This window comes from Stomoxys calcitrans, chromosome 5 (assembly GCF_963082655.1).
Source record: "Stomoxys calcitrans chromosome 5, idStoCalc2.1, whole genome shotgun sequence".
NCBI classification, from domain to species: Eukaryota; Metazoa; Arthropoda; class Insecta; order Diptera; family Muscidae; genus Stomoxys; species Stomoxys calcitrans.
This window is the reverse complement of record NC_081556.1, coordinates 102,273,618-102,301,171: the sequence shown is the minus strand read 5'-3', so window position 1 is coordinate 102,301,171 and position 27,554 is coordinate 102,273,618. Positions and strand designations below refer to the sequence as shown.

At 42.6% G+C, this 27,554-nt stretch overlaps 1 protein-coding gene across 1 annotated transcript; it reads right to left on the bottom strand.

Annotated features, from left to right (window-relative positions):
- LOC106088553 (probable multidrug resistance-associated protein lethal(2)03659) lies at window positions 1–26,051 on the bottom strand. Its single transcript, XM_059369394.1, has 9 exons — window positions 25,969–26,051; window positions 22,060–22,145; window positions 16,803–16,962; window positions 16,356–16,731; window positions 15,568–16,298; window positions 13,370–14,221; window positions 12,847–13,307; window positions 6,214–6,992; window positions 1–590 (listed from the first exon to the last, which is right to left on the bottom strand). Exons 1-9 carry the CDS (start codon window positions 26,043–26,045, stop codon window positions 135–137), a joined length of 3,978 nt encoding a protein of 1,325 aa, XP_059225377.1. The 5' UTR covers window positions 26,046–26,051; the 3' UTR covers window positions 1–134.
- Window positions 26,052–27,554: the final 1,503 nt, after the last annotated feature.

The following is a 27,554-nucleotide window of genomic DNA, read 5'->3' as shown; positions in this document are numbered from 1 at the left end:
TAAAAAATTTGAATTTAAAATACTTAGAATAAATATTGCACCATCATAATGCTGCCATTTCTAGAGCACTTTTTCGCTATGCCTTGCCCCAGCGATGACCAATGAGAGTGTTTTCTGTCTGTTACAGAACATTGCTAAAGGTCCTTTTTGCCACGCAAATTATCCTTATGTGCCTTTTGGGCAACTTTAAATAAACTCTCAAAGGTGGCATTGCCCGTCTGCTTAACCATGCCGTGGAAAATCCCTGTTTTGGAGTCGGTGAGTAGTTCATAGGGTGAGCCAAACTCCAAGGCACGTCCAGCATCCATGACCAAAACTTTGTCCGAATCCATAACGGTATGCAGGCGATGGGCAATGGTGAGCACTGTACAGTTATGGAATTTATGACGTATGGTGGTCTGTATCAGGGCATCCGTTTGGGGATCCACATTAGCGGTGGCCTCGTCCATAACAAGTATGCGATTCTCACGAAGAATGGCGCGAGCCAAGCAAACCAATTGGCGTTGACCCACACTGAAGTTGGTGCCACCCTCGGTGATGGTGCTGTGCAAAGCATTGGGCAAATCGGTAACAACTTCCTTGAGTTTAACCTAAAAAAAGACCAAAAAAAAGTGAAAAATCATTCAACAGTGGAGAGTCTTATCTCATGATCAATTAGTGCTGTTAAGTTTTTTTCTTTTACTTATAGCCTTGTCCGAAAGGTGTGCCGCAGAGCAACTTGCCACAAATTATTAAAGCACAATATTCACTTGTAAAAGCGGCAGCATTTGGTGAAGTTTTGACAAACACTTATCAATATTTTGATGTTCTCGCCAGGATTTGAACCAAAATGTTGAGCGTCATGGTTGCCCATTCTATGATAATCACCCCTTAAGGCTTGCAACTGAATTTAAGTTTTAATTCAATGATCAATGGCTTTATACATAAAGCCACACACAAAATAATAACTGATTAGCCATAATCGAACTTTTCGACAAGTAAACTTCTTTTACGAAAAACGTTGAGACTTTGTGTAACGAGTCAATTTGGACTCTTACATTATATGTTATCTTGCCCATTGTGCTTCATTAGCACAGTGCGGCACCTCTTTGTGGAGAAGTTTTTACATGGCTGCCATACAATATGGTACAGTACCTCCCAAATGTCGCCAGCATTAGGAGGGGATAACCACCGCTGAAAAATTTCATGATGTTCTCGCCAGGATTCGAACCCTGGCGTTCAGCGTCCTAGGCGGACATGCTAACCTCTACGCTACGGTGGCCTTCATAACTAGAGGTTATACATGAATAAAAAGAAAACAAAAGACACGAGGAATGGAGAAACCCTAGCGGGAGGTGAAGAACCGCCCTTCGCTACGCAAGCACGGACCTACCTGCGCCGTCGGAACCCTCCTGTTCCCTCAACAAACCTCAGGAGAGATACCAGAGGTATGTTCGCAAGTTCACCCAGATCATAGAAGAAACGGCTCCCCAAAAAGCAGAGCCTACGTCTCTGCAGACCCAAACAGGAACAAAGCGCAAAGTGCTCAATAGTCTTCTCCTCATCGTCATTGAGGCAATTCCTACAGAAGTCATTGTGCGGTATCCCCATGCGCCCCGCCGTGCGGCCTATGGCACAGTGTCCGGTTAAGACCCCTGTCGAAGTACTCATCCACCTCTTATCGAAAGCCAGCAATTCCCTCGTCCTCCTCCAGTCGGTGACCAGCCATAGCGGCTTCGCAGTCCCGCAACCTTCTACCATGTCGCACCTCGCCACCGACGCCGCCCTGACCATCCCCTCTACTGTGTTCAGTAGCTCGACAAATGGCACGTGGGCAAGACCGATGACTGGTCCGCCCGGCTCAGACAAACCCCTCCTGGCGCACTTGTCCACCCTCTCATTTCCTGGAATCCCCTCATGCCCAGGAACCCATGTCAGCATCACATCGTGTACACGGAGTCTATCCAAGGATTTCAAACAGTCCACCACGGAAGACTCCGACCTCACCATCCTCGACCCCAAGGACTTGAGCGCCTCCATACTGTCCACAGAGATTTTGAGTTTCTAGGGCGGTAGGCCCCTTGCCAGAATTTCTCTTGCGGCTATTGCAATGTCACAGATCTTTGCCTGAAAGACCGTACACTTGTCCGGCAGTTTCAGAGACATGCTGATAGTTCATCAGAGTAGACCCCCAATCCAGTCCCTGACTCCATCTTGGAGCCATCTGTGTAGATCGAGGTCGCATCCTTCTCAAGTACACCATCCGCCCTCCATTCGTCCCTCTCAGGAAAACGAATGGCTAATGCTTTCACTCGAGTAGGCACTGGTGCCAGGTAATAGGAGATCCTCCTCAGTCTACCCTCCGTATCCATAACACTCTGAATCGAACTGTGGCCGCAACCATCCTCCTCCAGCATGCTAAGCTCTCTCAGCTTAAGCGCGACCCTGGCGGCGTAGTTTCAAATAAAGGCCCCAATGAGCTGTATATCCAGCATCGCCTCCAGGCCTGCCTGCGGTACACCACCACTTTTCCTGATAGAACCGGTTTGAACTACGATTTCCCTGGTAACAGAAGTAACATAGACTTCTATACGGATGGTTCCAAACTAAACGACCAGGTGGGCCTTGAAGTGTACTCTAAAGATCTAGAACTGGTCATATCGAAAAGTTTACCCGGCCTCTGCAGTGTGTATCAAGTAAAGATCTTTGCTATTAAGGAAGTGGTAGAATGGCTAAGATATAATGCCATTACGACGATTGGCATAAATATCTTCTCAGACAGCCATTAAATCCTTGTAGAACGTATTTCTGAACACAAAAACCGCCCTCAACTGTCGCAGATCTCTCAACGAGAAAGCTGAACAGTTCGAAATACACCTGTTCTGGGTGCCGGGCCACAGAGACATCCCAGGGAATTGTAAAGCGGACGAGCTTGCGAGACTTGGAACTACCCTACACATTCCAGGGATACTGAAATTTGTGGGTATGCCTCTAGTCACATGTATGTTAAGTTTTCAGGACCAGGCCTGAAGGACAACGAATGATAGATGGTCACAAAGAGGGGCTGTGAGCATTCCAAAACTATGTGACCTAATCTAGACTTGAAGAGATCTACAGCTTTGCTGTCATTGGCTAGAACAGACGTCTCAATTATTGTGTCCATCATAACAGGTCACTATCTAATCGCAAAACAAGCTGGCAGACTGAAGGTTGCCAGCAACGACTTGTGCAGAAGCTGTGAGGACATCGAAGAAGAAGGGACTATAGAACACCTTCTGTGTGAGTGTTCCCCACAAGCAGTCACAAGGAGTTCCACTTAAAATTCTCATATCTTTGAGAACCTGTCTGATTAAGCGGATGTGAACATTCGCAAGTTGTTGGGCTTCTTTAAAGCGATCTGGATGGTTCAACGGTAGGAAATAGAAGACATATTTTCCTTCTTCTGTTCCTGTGGTATCACAATGGACGAAAACGTCTAAGTGAGTCTGATGGCAGACTGCCGCTCAAACATAACCTTTCCTAGATATATATAGTTCCCATATATATATTTCATCCTATAGGCCCCTTTAAAGCTGGAGAAGCCACAATTTTTGTCTGATCTTTACCAAATTTGATACGAGTTGTTTTTTTTGCGTTTTACTATGTCTGTTAAAATCGGTTCAGATTTAGACATAGTATCCACAATTTTCGTCCGATCATTACAAAAATCAGCATGACATGTTTCGTGCGTCATATTAATGCCTGTGGAAAATTTCATTAAAATCGGATCAGAGTTAAATTTAGGTTCTATATATATCTTTCATCCAATATGATCTTTTAATACTGTAAATGGCACAGTTTCGGTCCGATCTTTATAAAGTTTAGTATGAGGTGTTTTATTTAACGTTCTAATACGAGTTCTAAATTTTATCAAAATCGGCCCAGATTAAGATATGATACAAGATACCGGAGTTCAAATTCTCTCTTTGGACGGGGTCACCCTGCGGCGGTCGAAGGAGGCGAAGTACCTAGGCATAGTCCTCAATTCGAAACTGTCCTGAAAGAGGAACACCGAGGAAAGAAGCCGTAAGGCACCCTTGCAGGAGGATGTTCGGTAGGAAGTGAGGGGTAACTCCCAAGATGATTTATTGGATGTATACTGCCATTGTGAGACCATTACTGGCCTATGGAGCACTGGTATGGTGGAATGCCGTAGAGAAGAGGACGCGTGCTAGGCAGTTCGAGAAGGTGAAGAGACTGGCCTGCGTCGGAAGCATAGGGGCACTGAGATCCGCACCGCAGGCAGGCCTAGAGGCGATGCTGGATATGATATTCGGAACTGCGCCTCAAGGGTCGGGCTTGGGCTGAGGGAGCTCGACATGCTGATGGATGGTGTTATGGATGCAGAGGGTAGACTGAAGATGATCTCCGACAACCTGGCACCAGTGCCGACTGGAGTGAGGGCATTCGCAGTTCGATTTCCTGTGAGGGACGAATGGAGGGCGAATGGTGTACTTGAGGAGGATGAGACCTCGATCTACACAGACTGTATTGGGGGTCTACTCTGATGCACTCTATATCAGCATGTCTCTGAGACAGCCGGACGAGTGTACGGCCTTTCAGGCAGAGGTCTGTCATTGCAGTGGCTGTAAAAGAAATTCTTGTAACGGATTTACCGCCATCGAAACTCTGAATTTATGTGGACAGTAAGGCGGCGCTCAAGGCCTTAGGATGGAGAATGTTGAGGTCGAGATGAGTGGCGGATTGTTTGGCGTCCCTGGATAGGCTCTGGGCCCACGATGCGACATTGACATGGGTTCCTGGGCATGAGGGATTCCATGGAATGAGAGGGCGGACGAGTGCGCCAGGAGGGGTTCGCCGGGCAGACCAGTCATCGGTCTTGCCTACGTGCCATTTGTCGAGCTACTGAACGCAGTAGAATGCATGGCGAGGGCGGCGTCGGTGGCGAGGTGGGACACGATAGATGGTTGCCAGACTGCGAAGGCGTTATGGCCGGAGGAGGAAGAGAGAGCTGCTGGCGTTCGATAAGAAGTCGATGAGTACCTTTGCAGGGGTCATAACCGGACATTGTGTCATAGGCCGCATGGCGGCGCGCATGGGGTTACCGCACAATAGCTTCTGTAGGAGTTGCCTCGATGAGGATGAGGAGGAGACTGTTAAGCACTTGAGCTGTTTTCCTATCCGGGTCTGCAGGGACGTAGGTTCTCCTTTCTGGGAGAACTTGCGAACGTACCTTTGGTATCTACCCTGATACCAGAGGTACGTTCGTTCCTGTTCGAAAGAACGAACCCACTCTCCTCCGACGGGAGGGTGACACAGACTCCGACGCAGATAGGTCCATGCTTGCGTAGGGAAGGGCGGTTCATCGACTCCCGCTCGGTTTTCTCCACTACTTCTCTCTCTTACTTTTTATTCGTGTATAACCTCTAGTACGAGGTTTCAAATTTTCCTTGTTCTTCCCTTTCTCTCTCTAGGGTACCACAATGGGCCAAACTGGGCTGCGAGTGAACTCACCTTTTGTGGGCGACCCATTCAACCTAACCTAACCTAGATATGTCTCCGATATATTTTTCATCCTATATGGCCCTTAAAGTCTGATGCAGCGACCATTTAAATCCTATCAAAAAATAATCTTAAAAGGCAAATGATAGCATGTGTAGTGCATGCGGGGAAGATGATGAGACGTTGGAGCATTTCCTTTGTCATTGGCCGGCTTCTTTCGCTGCTATCAGATACCGGCACTTAGGTGGGGACACAATACCAGACATGAACTCGTATTTTACTGTAAATATAGCATTTTTGGCTTAGAAAAAGGTTCGAATTTTTTCGTAAAACAGCCATCCCTTATCACAGACGAAGTTCATAAAAGTTTTAACATAACTGAAGTGACTCTAACATCAAAATGTCGCAAATTCAGGACTAACGATCAACGGGGAGGAACATGAAGCACAGTCACTATAACATTTGAAAATCCCCAATAAAGCAGACATTTTAAGCGTTTAATGTGTTTTTTTCGTGCAGTTCCAAGATGAGTGCTGCAGAAAAAAAACTCTTTCAAGATAAGTTCCTTAAAGCAGTAAAGATAACCAACTCTGAAAAAATGCTCAATGTTCTCCCCCCGTTTCGAACACAAATGTTCAACATCATAAGCAGACAATATTTCACAAGCGCAACCGCCGCCTTGAGTAACCAGGCTACAATTGTTTACTTTACAATGGTTTTCCTTTTACTTACCTCATCTAAGGCTTCCCATAACTTGGCATCTGAGTATTCCTCAAATGGATCCAAATTATAGCGCATTGATCCGGAGAATAGCACTGGCTCTTGGGGTATAATCGATATTTTAGATCTTAAATCATGTAAACCCATTTCTTGGGTATCTCTTTGATCGATCAGAATGGAGCCATCATTGTAGGACAATCTGAAAAGGGCATTTATCAACGAAGACTTTCCAGCTCCTGTTCTACCCACAATACCGACTTTTTCGCAAGGTGCGATGACGAAATTCAAAGACTTGAGAACATTTTCTGTTTTAGGATCTGGCGCATAACGTAAACTCAAATCATCAAAGGCAATGTTACCCTTCTCTGGCCATGATTTGGGTGGTTTCTTATCCGGCTTCGATTCCAATTCACCTTCGGGTTCTAAATCTTCATATTCCACAATACGTTCCACCGATGTCATGCTGTTTTCCAATTCGGCTGATTGTCGCATACCCCATTGCACCATGCCGGTTAAACCCATTGCCTGGGTAATAGCCAACCCTACATCTCCACCATTTTCGGGGGCAAATATGAAGAAACTCAGCGTTATTATGGACAAATAGATGACACAGCACCAGTCAAGCCAGTAACCATACGAACGACTTGTGGTGATAAATAGATAATAGCCCGAACTGTGTAGATCCTGATAATTGTCGAATTCTTGTATGAGAATATCTTGGGCCTCGAAAGCCCTTATGGTGGAAAGGCCATTCAGAGAGGCCGCCATATGTGTATAGATGGGAGAACGTGCTGTAAGGAGAGTAATGAATGATTAATGGAAGACAAAAACAAATAATTTTTACAATCATGGCATATAGAGGTGGATGGAGGATGAGGCTTCATCTGTTCATATTCGACCGTCTTTTTACACTAGAAAGGCCAAAATTTCGTATATGTCTAGTGAGACCAAACCTGTCAAAATGAGCGGTTTGACTTTTAACCGGACCATTTTAAAATTTAAAAATTTTTTTTAACTTTGTTCGTTTGACAATACTGCCGGACCGAATCTTGGGAACACACCACCATGGATTCTGCAAAAAATTTATACAAAAAAAATTGAGTTGAAGAGCATAATTTTTTTCTTCATACCACACTCCTGTCACACTAGCAAAAATTAAAGTTTCTGGGAACCGAACAACGATGATCGAGAGACGGATTTACATGGACGCTATTTTGCATCAGTTGTTGGAAGTCATAACACAATTTCAAACAAATTGGACTAAAAATTGCGGCTTCCAGGGGCTTAAGGAGTTAAATCGGGAGTTCGGTTTATATGGGAGCTATATCAGGTAATAGACCTATTCAGATCGTACTTGGCGCAGTTGCTGGAAGTCATAACAAAACACTTCGTGCAAAATTTCAGCCAAATCGGGCAAAAATTGCGGCTTGTAAGGGCTCAAGAAGTCTAATCGGGAGATCGGTTTATATATGAGCTATATCAGGTTATATACCGATTCGGACCATACTTGGCATAGTTGTTGGAAGTCATCACAGAACACTACATGCAAAATTTCAGCCAAATCGGAGAAAAATTGCGACTTCCTGAGGCTCAAGAAGTCAAATCATGGGGTCGGTTTATATGGGAGCTATATCTAAATCTGAACCGATATGGCCCATTTGCAATCCCCAGCGATCTACGTCAATATTAAGTATCTGTGCAAAATTTCAAGCCGCTAGCTTTACGCGTTGTTGTTGTGTTCTATCTTTCGTCTGCTTGATATTGTTGAGTGTCAAGACCCAGGAACTCTGCGACTAAGTTGGGGTGCGTTCACAAGGATCTGGATGTGTGTCGAGTGGGTCTGGCTGGGCAGTTAAACAGGTGACGTGTATCGTGCCGTCCCTGCTTACAATAGGGACATACACCTTGCACGTCACGGTCTAGATCATCTCATCTACCTTAAGGCTTCTAGGCGGTGGATATCTATCCATCAGATGATGATTTGGATGGTCTCTGCGATAACAGCCCAAAAGGTATTGTTAGACAGCATGTAGTTATGTCTTCGCACTGGTAGCATCTTTGTCTCCTGATGGAGGTGATCCACATGAGAACTCAGGAGACAGCCCGTCACAGTTTGGAGGGCGACATTCTGACAGATCTGAATATTATTCCACTGCGTGTCACAAAGCTGACGAGACCACACCTGGCGCTGCATAACTTTTCACAGACCGACCAATTGCTTTGTACGTGGTCAGCAACACTTCTTTGTCTGCACCCCAAGAACTGCCAGCAAGTGACTTGAGGACCTTGTTTCTACTTTTGACTTTATCGCAAATTGCTGAGGCATGTGGGAAGAATGTATTTTGGGACACTTGATGTGCGGAATCATTTCTCCATCGACCATCACAGTCAGCTCAGTATTCATATCGCGAGTATTTGTAGTGAACAATGTGGCTGAAGATTTGTTGTCAGATATCTTCACATTTCTTGCAGCGAAATATCAGGCAAGTTCGTTGAGGTAGACATTTAACCTATCGCAGATGTCAACAATGGGTGGATACGATATCAATGCCGTCTGGAAGGGGTGGAATGGAGGATAGGTAGAGGTTAAACAGTGCCGGAGGTATCAACCCACCTTGGGGAACTTCCTGTTTCACTCTACGGTGCTTCGACTTCTTATCCCTAAATTCCACAAATAACTGGCTACCACACAAATAATTCGCGACCCATCGTTTGCGGCCCGGCTGGAGGGACGTGTTGGCGATGTCCTCAAATAATTTGCATGGCTGACGAATGCCTTCGATAGGTCCAGTGCCACGAGGACCGTCCTGTCATATGGCCTGGGCTGATTGAAGCCACGGCAAATGTGTGCGGTGATGGCATGCAAAGCTGTTGTTGTACTGTGCAGTTTTCGAAATCCATGTTGATGCTCGGTGAAAGGAAATTCACCGCGCGTTCGACCTCTGTTGTGAGTTCGACAGACGTACGGACATGTCTAGATCGACTCAGAACGTCGAGACGTTCAAAAATATATATACTTTATGGGGTCTTGGACGAATATTTCGAGGTGTTACAAAAGGAATGACTACATTAGTATAGCCCCATCGTATGGGGGTGGGTATAAAAATGGAAAAATCTAACGCGTTTTATTTATCTAACGGCATATTAGATGCATTGCTTGAAAGTTCTTCATGCGAAGACGAGTTTGCGATTTTTAAATCCTCCACCATAGGATGGTGGTATACTAATTTCGTCATTCTGTTCGTAACTCCGCGAAATATTCATCTCAGACCCCATAAAGTATATATATTTATGATCGCCATGACATTTTATGTCGATCTCCCCATGTCCATCCGCCCGTCTGTCCGTCCGTCCGTCTGTCTATCGAAATCACGCAAGCTTTCGAACGAGTAAATATAGCCGCTTGAAATTTTGCTCTAACACTTCTTGTAGTTGTTGGTCGGTTGGGATTATAAATGGGTCATATCGGTCCATGTTTAGATATAGCTGCCATATAAACCGATCTTGGGTCTTGACTTCTTGAGCCAATAGAGTGCGCTATTTTTGACCGATTTGACTGAAATTTTGTACGTGGTGTTTTGGTATCACTTCCAACAACTGTGCTAAGTATGGTTCAAATCGGTCCATAACCTGATATATTGTAGCTGTCATATAAAGCGATCTGGGGTTTTGACTTCGTGCGCCTCTAGAAGGCGCAATACTTTTTCGATTTGGCTGACATTTTGCACGCGATGTTTTGTTATGATCTCAACAACTGTGCCAAGTATGAGTAAAATTGGTGCATAACCTGATATAGCTGTCATATAATCCGATCTGGGGTCTTGACTTCTTAAGCCTTTAGAGGGCGCAATTCCTGTCCGATTTCGCTGAAATTTTGTATGACGTATTTCGTCACAACTTCCAACAATTGTGCCAAGTACGATTCATATCGATTCATAACCTGATATACTTGCCATATAAACCTATTTGGGGTCTTGACTTTTTGAGCCTCTAGAGGGCGCAATTCTCATCCGATTTGGCTGAAATTTTGCATACGGTGTTTCGTTATTACGTCCAACAACTGTGCTAAGTACGGTTTAAATCGGTTCATAACCTGATATAGCTGCTATATAAACCGATCTTGGATCTTGACTTCTTAAGCCTTTAGAGAGTGCAAATCCTATTCGATTTCGCTGAAATTTTGCATGACGTGTTTCGTTATGTCATTCAATAACTGTGAAATTTATGGTTCAAATCGGTTCTTAACCTGATAAAGCTGTCATATATACCGATCTGGGATCTTGATTTCTTGAGCCTCTATAGGGCGCAATTATTATCTGATTTGGATGAAATTTGTACAACATGACCTTCAACATTCGTGTCAAATATGGTCTAAATCGGTCTATAGCCTAATACAGCTCCCCTATAAAACGATTTCCCTATTTTACTTTTTGAAATCCAAAGGGGCGCAATTGTTATTCGATTTAGCTGAAATTTTACACAATGACTTCTACTATGGTCTCCAACATTCATTTCATTATGGTCCGAATCTGACCATAATTTGATATAGCTTCAATAGCATAGCAATTATTTTCTTTTATCCATTCATTTACTTTGTTTGACCAAAAAAAGGGACACCGGGAAAAGAACTCGACAAATGCGATCCATGGTGGAGGGTATATAAGATTCGGCCCGGTCGAACTCAGCACGCTTTTACTTGTTCTATCTAGGTATAGCACATACCTATCTCCTTAATTTTTGTTTAATAAAGGAGGGTTAGGTTAGGCTGAAAGGAGATATTAATCCGCCCCATTTCACTAGGGACATACACCTATGCCCGTAATCGGCTTTTTGTGCGCTCTAAATACTAAAAAGTAACATCGAGAAAGAAAATTTAGGTTAGAAATTCCGTGATACCACGCCCCTAAATTGGTTGACACCGGAAAGGCTCCAATGTCTCATCATCTTTCCCACTTGCTCTGCACATAATATCACTTGCCGCACCTGCTCTGCATAAGTGAGCTTGTAATCCTATCTGTCCCTTTAAGACACCATAAGTTATACTGACCTCCTTCTTGCTACCTTCCAGTAAAAGCCTTGTCTTCTCAAGATCCGAATCACTCCATTGGATTTTCGTCCTTCTACCGACCGTTTCGCTACTCTACAGTGTTACTTGCGTTCATCGCCCATGCCCTTTACTCAGACTTATTTACACATACTCTTGTTGAAAGTTTTTGGGATAGGAAAAGGGCCGTTTGAGTTCAAATTTAGTTTATCGCCTATATAAGCTGAAACTCTAGAGTTTGGCTCTGGAGCCACTAAAGGCATCAATTTGTGTCCCTTACGATTAAAATATGGTATGTCAGATACAATTATTTACTCTCACACCTCTCCCACGTACTGCCTAGAGGGGCCCAAAATTAGAATAAGTTTTACAAAAATACACTTTCCGACTAGATTTCCTTATTTGCCCGATTTGTTACTTTGGTTTTCCAACAACTATACCAAAGACATGCCATATCCATCTACCAGATATAGCGCACCTATAAAAGAGTCCTTAGTTATACACTAGTCCCTAGTATACACCCTCACCACAAAAGGATGGGGGAGTATACTAATGTAGTCATTCCGTTTCCAACTCCTCGAGATATTGATTTATGACCCATTTTTGAGAAGCCCATCTTAGCATAGAGATTAGCGTGTCCGCCTATGACGCAGAACGCCTGGGTTCGAATTGGAGCGAGAACATCAAAAAAAAATTTCAGCGGTGGTTAACTCCTAATGCTGGCAATATTTATGTGCTACATTGCCGTGTAAAATCTTCTTCCAAAAGAAGTGTTTCACTGCTGCACATCGCTCGAAGTGGGATATAGAAAGGAGACTCCTTATCTTTGAATCAGGTCCGAATCAGTCTATAACCTGATAGGGCTGCCATTTAAACCCATATCCCGATTTGGTATCTTGAGCCCCTGGAAGCCGCAATTGTTATACGATTTTGCTGAAAATTTGCACGTAGTGGTCTATTATGAATTCCAGCAATCGTGACAACTTCGATCCAAATTGGTCTATAGCCTAATAAGGCTCCCAAATAAACCATTCTCCCGTTTTAACATCTTGTGCCCCAAGAAGCCGGAATTGTTACCCAATTTACCTGACATTTAGCACCTAGTGTTCTGTTATGACTTCCAACAATCGTGCCAAGAATGACCTTAATCGGCTTATAACCATTTTTGGTTGATTTAGCAGAAAATTTTGAAATGTGGTCTTCAACCAATTGCCCAAGATTCAACCCGGCCGATATAAGCACGTAGTTGCTTGTTTTTTTTGATCCTCAAAAAACTATTGGGCTGCCCAAAAATTAATTGCGGATTTTTCATGTAGTCGGCGTTGACAAATTTTTTTACAGCTTGTGACTCTGTAATTGCATTCTTTCTTCTGTCAGTTATCAGCTGTTACTTTTGCCTTGCTTTAGAAAAAAAGTGTAAAAAAAGTATATTTGATTAAAGTTCATTCTGAGTTTTATTAAAAACCCATTCACTTTCTTTTAAAAAATCCGCAATTACTTTTTGGGCAACCCAATAGGTCTGTAGGAACGTCGGGCAAACCAAATAAAAAATCAATCTATCCCCCATCCTTCAGTGGTAGTTACACAACTCGCTTACTTACTTATTGCCTCCAAACGCTTCACATCCCTCGATGTCTTCAAGTAGAAGGAACGCAAAAGGTAGAATATGGTCATTAGGATGACTGTAAACAAAACATTCCAAGGATTGATCAAACACAAGACGACGATGATACCAAACAAAGCGAGAAATATTTGCATGCAATCATTCATGACTTGAGGCAAGATTTCATCGACTTGACCCATATCTTTGGAAAAACGATTCAATATACGACCCATCGGATTGGTGTTGAAGAAATACATAGCAGACCTCGTGACGCCCAGGAACATTTGATTATGCATCTTGGTAGAGGCATTCATGGCCACATTGAAGAACAGGGCACTGCGTAGCAAAGCGAACAGCACTACACCCACATTTAGAGCAGTAAAAATGTAAATGTCCACAGGATCGGTTTTTACACCGACATCCCCAGATTGCTGAAGTTGATTTTCATTTTTGTTGACCCTAAAATTGAAATTAAAAATGAATAGGACAACTATAAAAAGAAAACTTTTGCAACATCTCACCAATATGAAAGGAAATAATCGGCAGAAGAAGCCAACACTTGAGCCGCTATATAAAAGAAGACCATGGCAAATAGTATGAGATAATTGCCACTGCTGGCGAAATATCTTTTGTATATGGAGAAACCGATTTTTCCTTGTTCCCTTGATTCCCGTGTTTGTTGGAGTGCCTCTTCCTCGTCTTGTTGCACAGATTCGGCATTCGAACCCACTGAGCTAACACTTATTTGTCTTTGCTTCATGATGCCTTTTCTATTCTCCGAATCACCTTCCTCGCCTTTGGTTTCCACCTTCTTTTCCCCTCCATTCTCATCGTGCAACAATAATTGGGCATAGTCTATGCCACTGTTACGCATGGATTCATAAGTGCCCACAGCACGCACCTGTCCCTTGTCGAGGATGACTATGAGGTCGGCCTCCTCTAGGAATTGCAGTTGATGTGTTACCAATACCACAATATGATCCTGTAGGTAACCACGCATGCACTTATCGAAAAGGTGACGCCCCACATGGGTGTCCACAGCACTCAAAGGATCATCCAGCAGGTAGATATCTGCCTGACGATAGACAGCTCGGGCTAAATTTATGCGCGCCTTTTGACCACCTGACAATGAGGCACCACGTTCGCCCACAATGGTCTTATCACCATAGGGTAGCAACTCAAAATCCCTCTCCAGAGCACATTTCTTAATGGTGATATTGTAACGCCTCCGATCCATTGGTTGACCAAAGAGAATATTTTGTCGTACTGTACCCGTGAATAGCCAAGGCTCCTGAGAGGCATAGGAAACTGTACCATTTACAGAGATCGAGCCAGAAACTGGGGGTAATTCACCCAATATTGTTTGTATTAAACTGCGGAAGAAAAAAAAGTTTAGAGGCATTAGTCATGAAGGTGATAAAAAACAAGTAAAAGCGCATTATGTTCGGCCGCGCCGAATATTATGTAGTCTACTAGCCGAACCGGGCCCGCTCTGCTGAGCCTTCTTTAACTCTCAAATATCTTTTTAGGGTGCGTATCGAATTCATGCCTTTGTAGCCAATGACGCTGAACGCGTTCGAATACTGTCGAAAACATTGGACAAAGCGGTGGTTATCCCCTCAGCCATGCATGGTCATTTAAAAATTTTTTCCCAAAAAGGTATCGCACTGCGGGACGCCATTCGGACTAGGCTACAAAAAAAAAGGTCCCTTATCATTCAGTTTAAACTTGAATCGGAAAGCACTCATTGTTTGTTTGCCCCTACCCGGTTGGGGTAAAAAGAAGTGCTTTTGAGGGAAGGAATGGCATGTCAGACATTTCGAATCAAATATGGATATGCTGCACTTCCAAATCCCTTTAGCTTGAGCCCCATATCGCCATTGTCGGTAAATATGAATCGTTTGGAAGGAGTTTTGGTACTGTGGCGAACACCAGCACTTTGCGCTGATCATTGCTATTAAATTCGTTCTTTAGAACGTACCCCCAAACACTTGGCTTCAAAATTGGATACCAAATTCGTTTTCTACTCTCAAATACCTTTCATTTGAGTCCCATATTGTCATAATGAGTCAATTTCACCCCTTATCTTTATCTTTAAGAGGAAAAGCGCCACCTAGACTTGAACGCAAATTTTAATGTCATATTCGTAATCTACTCCCAAATACCTTTCATTTGAGTCCCATATTGAAATGAACGTCCAGTATGTCTGTTTGGCTCATATTGTCCTTATCGGTCCATTTTTGAATTTGGGTGGTGTTTTTGGGGTGACGAGGAGGGACCGCCCCCTTCCAATATCAATAAATTATAAAGCCTATTCCTACTTCCTCACCATAGTCGTAATCTACTCCCGAATACCTTTCATTTGAATCCCATATTGTCATGATTGTCAAATAAACCTATTTTACGAGGATTTGGGCCTATGGCGGCCCCCTGGTACTTGGACCCAACTTTTATTATGAAATTCGTACTCTACTCGTGAATACCTTTCATTTGAATCCCATATTGTCCCGATCGGCACTGTTTTATTTTTGGGTAGTGCTTTTGGGGTAAGGGGGAGGGTCCGCTCCCCTCTTGATATCAAAAAATTATATAGCCTACACAATCTGTGAAAATTTCAAGGTAGTCAGTTCAGCCGTTTTTGAGTCTATACGGAACAAATAAACAAACAAACAAACAAACACAATTGAATTTTATATATAAACTTAGACTTAAAACTTACGTGGATTTGCCCGATCCCACTGTACCAATAACTGCTATCAATTGTCTGGGCTTAAACTCCAAGGTTACATTATCCAAATTATTCTCCAGCGCTTTTCTATCCCATTTGGCAGTCATATTGGCAATAACAACTCCTGGCTCCTTTTCTGCAAATGGTTTGTCAATTTGCTCCAAACTTTTTCCATTTTCATTAGTTATGGCTGGTACAAAACCATTATCTGTCTTCTGCCTCTCCAGCAACTCGGTTTCTTCCAGTAGCATGAAATTCTGAATTCTCTTAAATGATACCAAAGTCTCGGCCACCTGGGTAATGGCTACGGGAAATAAGGCTGTCATTGTGTTTCTCAAAATGCCATAGAAAGCAGTGACAGCGAAGGCCTTCTCAGCGCTAAGGAATTGTCCCAAAAGAACATAGCCCACCAAACTGCTGAATACCGATATTCTGGTAAGGAACATGATGAACGAGCCCACTATGCCACGTATGTAGTTGACCACGCGAATGGCCTTCATTTCCTTGAGACGGGCATGGGCTACCATTTTGCCAAAGGGAATTTCCCAGGCATACATTTTTATTACCTGTATACCCGTTATGATTTCGTTCATCAAACGCACACGCTCATCGGTGCAGAGGGCAGTGCGTAAGCGCAATACAGATGTCTTCTTGCCCAAATAGCCTTGCAGGGGAACAAAGAAAAGCAAGACGGCTACACCAAACAATGCACTGGGTCCAATCTGTCAAATCGATGAAAAGCTTAATTAAGATATTTTTGTTAATAAACAAAAACTTACCTCCCGGTACATGAAGAAGCTAACCAATATGAGTTCCAAAGGTCCCAACCACACATAATGCATGACCATTATCGAAGTATCTAAACGACCTATGTCGTTCGATATTAAATTCACCACCTGACCCGTAGTGGTTTTGCCCAAGGCTGATCTACTCAAACGCAAAGTTTTCCGATAAATCATACTGCAAATGGCCACACGAACTTTCATACCAATATGGACTATGCCTAAGTTATTGGGATACATGAAAAATACACTGCCAGCATTGGTCAAAATAACTCCCAGGGCATAGAGATAACCCTTGGACTGCTCCCCATCACTACTCTCCGAGTTGGCATAGTAGGCCACCAGAGATCCAAGAAACAAAGGCTGAGAACACCTAGATGGGTGAAGAGTTTTCTGCAGTGTTATTTTTTTAGCAAATTTTCCTTTATTACTTGGATTACTTACCTTAGACAAATTTCAAGGACAAAGAATGATATCGTCAATAGCATATAGTATACGCCAAATACCTTGATGGAGGCTTTGATGAGACTGGGTTTTTTGCCAGTGTGTCGGCTATTGGTAAGTTCTTGCTCCCAAGCATAACTAAGTTTTTGGCCCAGGGTATCTGCAAATGATAACAAGCATATTTTTGATATAAATATTTTTTTAACTTGAAACCCAAAACATTTATTCGTGACCGATGTCGATATCCAAATATAGTCCGATCTAGACCATATAAGGCCTCGATCTTCTGCGCTCATTCTAAAAACTCTGACACCAAGTTTCGAGATGTCTCCCAATACTTGATATTTCAATCGGGTTTTTGGTTTTTCCCGGTTTGCGTGTATTCAAAAGACTTCTTTGCTGGAGCTTCTTCATCCATTCTGACAACATGACCTAGCCAACGAAGCCGTTGCGTTTTGATGCGTGTAAATATGCTATCGTCATCATACAGCTAGTGGTTCATAGGTCGCCTATATTCTCCATTAACGCAAACTACTCCATACATTTTACGAAGTATCTTTCTCTCAAATACTCCAAGCACTGCCTCATCTGCATTCACAAGTACCCATGCCTTAGAATCATATAACAATACGGGTAGTATCTTTTTTAATGGCTAAGACAGAATATTTGTTCCACTAGCCGAACGTAGAATAGCTTTCCAAGCGCCTCGATCTTCTGCGCTCATTCTAAAATCTCTGACACCAAGTTTCGAGGTGTCTCCCACCACTTGATCTTTCCATCGGGCTTTTGGTCTTCCCGGTTTGCGTGTACCACCGTGTTTGCCTTCAAACAACTTCTTTGCTGGAGCTTCTTCATCCATTCTGACAACATGACCTAGCCAACGCAGCCGTTGTATTTTGATGCGTGTAACTGTGCTATCGTCATCATACAGCTCGTGGTTCATACGTCGCCTATATTCTCCATTAACGCAAACTGGTCCATACGTTTTACGAAGTATCTTTCTCTCAAATACTCCAAGCACTGCCTCATCTGCATTCACAAGTACTCATGCCTGAGAATCATATAACAACACGGGTAGTATCAGTGTCTTGTATAGCGTAATCTTCGTCTGTCGAGAGGTGGCCTTGTTTCTAAACTGCTCACCTAGTCCAAAGTATTGGGTTGCCCAAAAAGTAATTGCGGATTTTTCATATAGTCGGCGTTGACAAATTTTTTCACAGCTTGTGACTCTGTAATTGCATTCTTTCTTCTGACAGTTATCAGCTGTTACTTTTAGCTTGCTTTAGAAAAAAAAGTGTAAAAAAAGTATATTTGATTAAAGTTCATTCTATGTTTTATTAAAAATGCATTTACTTTCTTTTAAAAAATCCGCAATTACTTTTTGGGCAACCCAATAGCATCTATTTGCCAGAATTATTCTTCGCTTAATCTCAAAACTGGTGTCATTCGTTTCGGTTACGACGGTGCCGAGGTAGATAAAGTTGCTGACTATCTCAGAGTAATGATTCCCAACTTTCTCCATTTTCTTTGTCTGTTTGGATAATTTTGTCTTATCCCCATTGACTGCCAGACCCATTTTCACTGTCTCTCTTTCAATATCTTCAAAGGTTGCAGTTACTACTGCCGGTGACCGACCTATGATGTTGATGTCGTCGGCATAGGAGAGCAGCATGTGTTCCCTTGTGATTAGGTGTGCCACACCTATTCACATCTGAATCTCGTATAATATTCTCCAGCAGGATATTAATGAGGTCACGCGATATGCTGTCTCCTTGTCTGAAACCTCGTTTGGTATTGAATGGTTCGGAGAGATTCTTTCCTATTCTTACTGGGGAACGCGTATCAGCAAGTGTCATCCTACAGCGTCTTACTAATTTTGCAGGGATACCCAACTCAGACATGTCTTGAAATACCTTTGAATGTAAAAGAGTATCGAAGGCGGCTTCTTTAGTCGGGTCACTGCTACTTGGACCTCATTCTGGCTAGGAGGTAAACATTCTATACCATCATCAGGGATTGGTTTTGTGGTATCCTCTTCGCCGCCATCGTCGAACACTACCAGATTTCCTTCTTTGTCTTTGCAGGTGCCCACACCAAACCCATCGGTTTGATGTTTAATTCTTTGGTAGAATTTTCGGACTTCATTCTGACTCCTGTACATCTCAATTCGCTCACACTCACGTCGTTCCATTTCCTTTTTCTTTCTGCGGAATATGCGATGGGGAGGAGATTAATTCATCTGTAGTTGGCACATTCCGACTTGTCTCCTTTCTTGTGTACGGGACATAGTATGCTGTGATTCAAATCATCGGGTACGCATTCCTCTAGCCAGATTGCGCAGATAAGCTGATGCATACGCTTTATCAGCATGTCGCCTCCGGTCTAAAATAGTTCAGTGGGTAACCCGTCGGCTCCTGCTGCCTTGTTGTTCTTCAGTCGGATCGCCGCTACTTGGTCCTCATTCTGGCTAGGAGGTAAACATTCTATACCATCATCAGGGATTGATTCCGTGGCATCCTCTTCGCCGCCAGCGTCAGACACTAGCAGTTGGGTAAAATGTTCTTTCCATATCCTCATGCTATCTGTGTCAGTTATCAAGTTTCCTTTTTTGTCTCTGCAGGAGGATGGGCCTGCACCAAAGCCATCGGCTTGATGTTTAATCCTTTGGTAGAATTTCCGTACTTCATTCTGACTCCTGTACATCTCAATTCGCTCACACTCACACCATTTCCTTTTTCTTTCTGCGGAATATGCGATGGGGAGGAGATTTATTCCTCTGTAGTTGGCACATTCCGACTTGTCTCCTTTCTTGTGTACGGGACATAGTATGCTGAGGTTCAAATCATCGGGTATGCGTTCTTCTAGCCAGATTGCGCAGATAAGCTAATGCATACGCCTTATCAGCGTGTCGCCTTCGCTCTAAAATAGTTCAGTGGGTAACCCGTTGGCTCCTGCTGCCTTGTTGTTCTTTAGTCGGGTTACTGCTACTTGGACCACATTCTATACCATCATCAGGGATTGGTTGTGCGGGATCCTCTTCACCGCCAACATCGGACACTGGCAGTTGGGTAAAATGATCTTTCCATATCCTCAGCATGTTATCTGTGTCACTTACCAGATTTCCTTCTTTGTCTCTGCAGGAGGATGTGCCTGCACCAAAGCCATCGGTTTGATGTTTAATTCTTTGGTAGAATTTCCGGACTTCATTCTGACTCCTGTACATCTCAATTCGCTCACACTCACGTCTTTCCATATCCCTTTTCTTTCTGCGGAAAAGACTTTCCTCCTCTCTCCTTTTCTCCCGATACCTCTCCTTCATTTGGCGCATTGCTACTGATTGTAGGGTTGCTCTATATGCCGCATTCTTGGCTTCAGTAGCATCTCGACACTCTTGGTCGTACCATGGGTTTCTTGGAGGAGTCTTACGGCACACAAGTACGGATTTCGCGGCATTTTCCATGGAGTGGGCAATGGTTTGCCACTGCGACACTCTTGGTCGTACCTTGGATTTCTTGTGGAAGGATTCTGGTACCCAAGTACGGATTTCGCGGCATTTCCCATGGAGTGGGCAATAGTTTGCCACTGCGCCATTATATCATAGGAACAAGGAGTGCTTTCATCAAGCAGTTGGTTCAGTTGAGTGGAGTATGCCGCCGCCATTTGTTGTGTCTGCAGCTCAATGTCCAGCTTCCGTACTTTCCTCGCTATGTTCAAACGGGTGCGAACCTTTGCTGCAACAAGTTAATGATCCGAATCTATATTCGCTTCATGGATCGATCGTACATCTAACACGCTGGATGAATACCTTCCATAAATCACAACGTGATCAATTTGTTTCTTCGTGTTTTGATCGGGTGACTGTCATGTGGCTTTGTGAATATTTTTATGTTGAAATTTGGTGCTACTAACAACCGTGTTTTTTGCCGCAGCGAAATCCACCAGACTTAAACCATTACTGGACGTTATCTCATGGAGGCTAAACTTTTCGACTGTCTTCCTTCCCTATCTTCGCATTAAATTCTCCCAGAACGATTTTAATATCATGGGCGGGACAGCGGTCATATTCTCTCTCTTGGCGCTCGTAGAAAATATCCTTGGTCTGCTCGTTTTTGTCTTCCGTCAGGGGATGGGCACAAATAAGGCTGATGTTGAAAAATTTGGCTTTAATGCGGATTGTGGCTAGCTTCTCACCCGCCGGAGTAAAGCTGGAGACTAGGTGTTTCAGTCTTCGACTAACCACAAATCCACAGCCAAATTCATGCCTCGTGAGAGGTTCGGGAGATCGGTTTATATGGGAGCTATATCAAATCTAAACCGATATAGCCCATTTGCAATCCCCAACGGCCTGCATCAATATTAAGTTACTGTGCAAAGTTTTATTCGGCTAGCTTTACGCGTTCGACCGCTATCGTGATTTTGACAGACGAACGAACGGACATGGCTAGATCGACTCATGTCGGGACGACCAATAATATATTGGGTTGCCCAAAAAGTAATTGCGGATTTTTTAAAAGAAAGTAAATGCATTTTTAATAAAACTTAGAATGAACTTTAATCAAATGTACTTTTTTTCCACTTTTTTTCTGAAGCAAGCTAAAAGTAACAGCTGATAACTGAGAGAAGGAAGAATGCAATTACAGAGTCACAAGCTGTGAACAAATTTGTCAACGCCGACTTTATGAAGAATCCGCAATTACTTTTTGGGCAACCCAATATATACTATATGGGATCCTAGATCAATATTTCGAAGTGTTACAAACGGTATGACTAGACTAGTATTCCCCCATCCTATGGTGGTGGGTATAAAAAGTAAACACATTCGCGGTAAAAAAACCAACATTTCAGTCAATAAGATGCAACAATTGATTTAAAATCGTTGATAACAATAGTTTATTAAAAGTGTAGGCAATTAGCATTACTCGCAGCCTTTCCTTAATCGCAAATGTGATAAGGAAATCGGTAAGTCTTTTGTCGCTAGACACATTGGAATTATAAATTTGTTATATGCGTAATGAGTTTTCAAATCGTGCAGAAATGGGGAAACCCTTGGCTGGGCATTGCCATGACGAATCGCTATTGCCGGGTGAATATATTTTGGATATAAATAGAACTCAAGTCATAACTCATAACAACTATTAGCCATGCATGCGGATTGTTTTCAATCCATTTTAAATCATTCAGCCATTCTTCAATCTTTTAGTTATTAATGAAAGGTTTCCTTATATTTACTTGACATTTTAACAGACATACATCTTACCTGATTTATGCTCCTTTAATGCCTTGTAAAGATCCTTTTCATCCAACTGTTTTTTACGGCCCTTGAAAAAAGTTGGCATTGTGTAACTAAAAAATAGAGAGATCGAATTATATGGGAGCTGTATCGGGCTATAGACCGATTCAGATCATAATAAACACGTATGTTGATGGTCATGAGAGGATCATGTACTACGGATCCTCTCATGACCATCTGAATTTCAGGCAAATCGGATAAGAATTGCGCACTCTAGAGGCTCAAGAAGTCAAGACCCAAGATCGATTGATATGACAGCTATATCAGGTTATTCACCGACTTGAACTATACTTGGCACAGTTGTTGGATATCATAACAAAACACGTCGTGCAAAATTTCATTCCAATCGGATAAGAATTGCGCACTCTAGAGGCTCAAGAAGTCAAGAACCAAGATCGGTTTATATGGCAGCTATATCAGGTTATGAACCGATTTCAACCATACTTGGCATAGTTATTGGATATCATAACAAAACACGTCGTGCAAAATTTCATTCCAATCGGATAAGAATTGCGCACTCTAGAGGCTCAAGAAGTCAAGACCCAAGATCGGTTTATATGGCAGCTATATCAGGTTATGAACCGATTTCAACCATACTTGGCATAGTTATTGGATATCATAACAAAACACGTCGTGCAAAATTTCATTCCAATCGGATAAGAATTACGCACTCAATAGGCTCAAGAAGTCAAGACTCAAGGTCGGTTTATATGGCAGCTATATCCAAACATGGACCGATACGACCCATTTACAATACCAACCGACCTACACTAATAAGAAGTATTTGTGCAAAATTTCCATCGGCTATCTTTACTCCTTCGGAAGTTAGCGTGCTTTCGACAGACAGACAGACGGACAGACGGCCGGACATGGCTAGATCGACATAAAATGTCGCGACGATCAAGAATATATATACTTTATGGGGTCTCTGACGAATATTTCAAGTAGTTACAAACAGAATGACGAAATTAGTATACCCCCCATCTTATGGTGGAGGGTATAAAAAAACAAGTGACATGTCAATACGTGCTAAGTTCAGCCGCGCCGTATCTTTTTAACCCACCACCATGGATTCTTCTAAAAACCAGTAGGGAAAGGCTAAAGTCAGGCGGAGTCGACTATATTATGTGCAGATCGGTTGAAAATTTCAGTTACTATGGTCACATAAGTGACCAAAAAAAATTTTCAGATCGAAACAATACCTGCTAACATTCGTGCAAATCGGTTAAAAATTGTGTTTATTAGGGCCGAAGTAATGCAAATCGAGCCATGCGTACATATGGGAGCTATATCTTAACCTGAGCCGATTTTTACCAAAATCAATAACTTCGTCCCTGGCATGCAAATGCAAATTTTGCCCATGAATAGTTCATTAAGGAACAGGGGCAAACTTCTCACATATCAATGAGTGCAGTCCGATTCAAGTTTAAGCTCAATGATAGGAGGCCTCCTATTCATAGCCGAGTCCGAACGGCGTGCCGAAGTGCGACACCTCTTTTGAGGAGAAGTTTTTACGTACCTCACAAATGTCGCCAGCATTAGGAGGGGATAACCACCGCTGAAAGTTTTCTGATGGTCTCGCCAGGATTTGAACCCAGGCGTTCAGCGTCATAGGCGGACGTGCTAAAATTACGCTACGGTGGCCTCCTCCGTGCGTGGGACAAATCCACAATAAACACGACCCTTGATTACAAGAATATAACATCGTCTGCGTAGCTGACGGGTTCAAATCCCTCCTCAGTCAGCATCCGTAATGGGTCATTTATGGTGGTCACCCATAGATGTGGCGATAAATTGCCCCCTGTGGCGTGCCCTGTGCCACTTTCTCCCTTATATTTATGCCATGGGGCACACAATTTATTCACCTGTTCCTTAGCATAAGGTTTATCCAGTCTCTAAGGACCGGTTCCAACCGGTACTGGTCTAAGGACTAGATCAATGTGTCGGTTCGCACATAGTTAAAAGCCCCCTCAATGTCAATGTATACCGCCAGGGTGTACGTTTTGGCATCGAAGGAGTTTTCTATTTTATGCACAACCTCGTGCTGGGCAGTCTCCATCGACCTTCCCTTGACATAGGCATGCTGTTTGTATTTGAGCAATTCCCTAGATGGCATACTTATGGGCCTTTTATAGACCGAGAGATCGGTCTATATGACAGCTATATTCAGATCTGGACCGATATGGGCCAAATTGAAGAAGGACGTCGAAGAGCCTAACGCAACTCTCTGTCTCAAATTTCAGCGACATCGGACAAAAAATGCGCCTTTTATGGCCCCTAAACCTAAAATAGAGAGATCGATCTATATGGCAGCTATATCCAAATCTTTACCGATCTCTGCCATATTGCAGAAGTATGTCAATGGACTTAACTTAACTCACTGTCCCAAATTTCGGCGGCATCGGATAATAAATGCGCCTTTTATGGGCCCAAAACCTTAAATCGAGAGATTGGTCAATATGGCAGCTATATCCAAATCTGAACCGATCAGAGCCAAATTAAAGAGAGATGTGGAAGGGTCTAAGACAACTCACTGTCCCAAATTTCAGCAAAATCGGATAATAAATGTGGATTTTAGGGGCCTAAGACTCTAAATCGGAGGAACGGTCTATATGGCAGCTATATCAGAATCTCGACCGATCTAGGCCAAATTGACAAAGGATATCGAAGGGCCTAACACAACTCACTGTCTCAAATTTCAGCAAAATCGGATAATAAATGTGGGCCTAAGACCCTAAGACCCTTTTATGGGCCTAAGACCCTAAATCTGCGGATCGGTCTATATCGGGGCTATATCAAGATTTAGTCCGATATAGCCCATCTTCGAACTTAACCTGCTTATGGACAAAAAAAGAATTTGTGCAAAGTTCCAGCTCAATATCTCTATTTTTAAAGACTGTGACGTGATTTCAACAGGCAGCCGGACAGACGGACGGACATGTCGAGATCGTCTTAGATTTTTACGCTGATCAAGGACATATATACTTTATAGGGTCGGAAATGGATATATTCAGTTTGATGAAGGATCGTAAATTAAACAAATAAGAGCGTGTTAAGTTCGGCCGGGCCGAATCTAGTTCTATGCGCAGTATCTCTTTTAAGGCAAACAAAGAATATTGAATAAGATTATGCTATTGTGAAATATTTCAGTTCATTCATAATAAACATGTATGTTGATGGTCATGAGAGGATCCGTCGTACAAAATTTCTGGCAAATCGGATAATAATTGCGGCCTCTAGATGCTCAAGAAGTCAAGACCCAAGATCGGTTCATATGGCAGCTATATCAGATTATGGACCGATTTCAACCATACTCAGCACAGTTGTTGGAAGTCATAATAAAACACCTCATGCAAAATTTCAGTCAAATCGATCAAGAATTGCGCCCTCTAGAGTCTCAGGAAGTCGAGACCCAACATCGATTTAAAGGGCAGCTATATCAAAACATGGACCGATTTAGTCCATTTACAATCCAAGTCGACCTACCTACACTAATAAAAAGTATTTGTGCAAAATTTCAATCGACTAGCTTTACTCCTTCGAAGTTAGCGTGCTTTCGACAGACAGACGGACGGACGGACGGACGGACATGGGCAGATTGACTTTACATGACATGGCTATCAAGAATATATATTCTTTATGGGGTCTCAGACGCATATTTCGAGGTGTTACAAATGGAATGACGAAATTTGTATACCCCCATCCTATGGTGGAGGGTATAAAAAAAATGTTTCAATCTAGGTATAACAGAAATCTTGGTCTATTTAGTGTTAACAGCATATGGTAGCTGATAAGCATGTAGAACGCGAAATAAAAAAATCAATGAAACTCAATATACAAAACTCGGTCAGAAACCTGAAGTGATCGCGCACTTACCAAAACATTAGAGCCGATAGAGGATTAGAAGTCTCTCGAGGATGCTCAGGTAATTCATCTACCTTAAACGATTGCATTTTGTATGATAGTGGTGTTTGTTAAAGGTATTTAAAAGTAAATTTTTTTAAACTTTCAGATTTTCCGTTTTTTCGTCTTTTTTCCGTCACATATTTTTTGTACTCTTTACCAATTAAATCGTCCACACATACTGCATATGTTAAACTTTAAAAAGGTAGTAGGTAGCAAGCAACCTCCTATTGATAAATTGAAAAAAAGCCCTCTTATCTGTATGTAAGATAAGAAAGTTATCAATGCAAATTTCACCATATGTGTGGGTGTTTTTTTTAATGACAAGTGTTTTTTTTTAATAGGCCCTTCTTATTTAAAACACTTTCCATTTTTTAAACAAATAAGATTAAATAAGAAAGTAAACGCTCTAATAATTGAAAAGAGTTTATTGCGCCGGTTGAGGTGTTGTGTCTTATCTCGCGCTTTAAAAGAGAATACCTCTTTTGGTAGACATGATGAGTATAGCATAGGGATTGCATACATAGATTCAAGTTAGGGATTGCCGGGCGTGACATTTTGGGTATTCCTCCCGCAAAATCGCTTAACATTTTAGATTCATTTCACACAGAGGGATAAGAAAAATATTTACGTGAAAAATGTCTGCCTCTTTGGAACATAAACAACTCACCAAATTTTAGTCGAGTCAAACTTTTTTTTGTGCAGATCGGTCTATATTAGGATATAGCTGCCATATACATTCACCGATCTCCCGATTTAAGTTCTTAAGCCCATAAAAGGTGAATTTTTTAACCGATGAATTTGGTACATTGAGTTATGTTAGACCCTTACATTGCCCTCCTGAACATGATGGAGATCGGACTATATTTAGATATAGCTGCCATATAGAGCAATATTCTGTTTTAACGTCTTAAACACGAAATTGTAGGCCTTCCGTTTGTGACACCTCGAAGTATTGATTTTCGTCCCCTGGCACAGTGGACGAAATGGCCATTCTAGCTGCATAAAATTAATATCTTAAAAACTAGTAGAGCTATATGGCTGAAATTTGGCGAGAATGCTTCGGGCTATGCCAGCTTTCATGAAGGCAAAAAAAACACACAGATTTTTTTTCCGTGAAGGTTAAGTTTGAATATGGGCTATATCGGACTATATCTTGATATAGCCCCTATATAGACCAATCCGCCGATTTAAGGTCTTAGGCCCCCAAAAGGGGCATTTATTGTCTGATTTTGCCAAAATTAAGGACAATGAGTTGTGGTAAGCCCCTCGACATTTGTCTGCAATTTGGTCCAGATCAGTCTAGATTTGGATATAGGTGCCATATAGACCGATCCCCCGATTTAAGGTTTTGGGCCCATAAAAAACACATTTATTGCCCGATTTCGCCGAAATTTGGGACAGTGAGCTGTGTTAGGCCCCTCGACATAATTCTTAAATCTGGCCCCATCCGTCCAAATTTGGATATAGCTGCCATATAGACCGATCCCCCGATTTGAGGTCTTGGTCCTATAAAAGGCTCATTTATTGTCCAATGTCGCCAAAGTTTGGGACAGTGA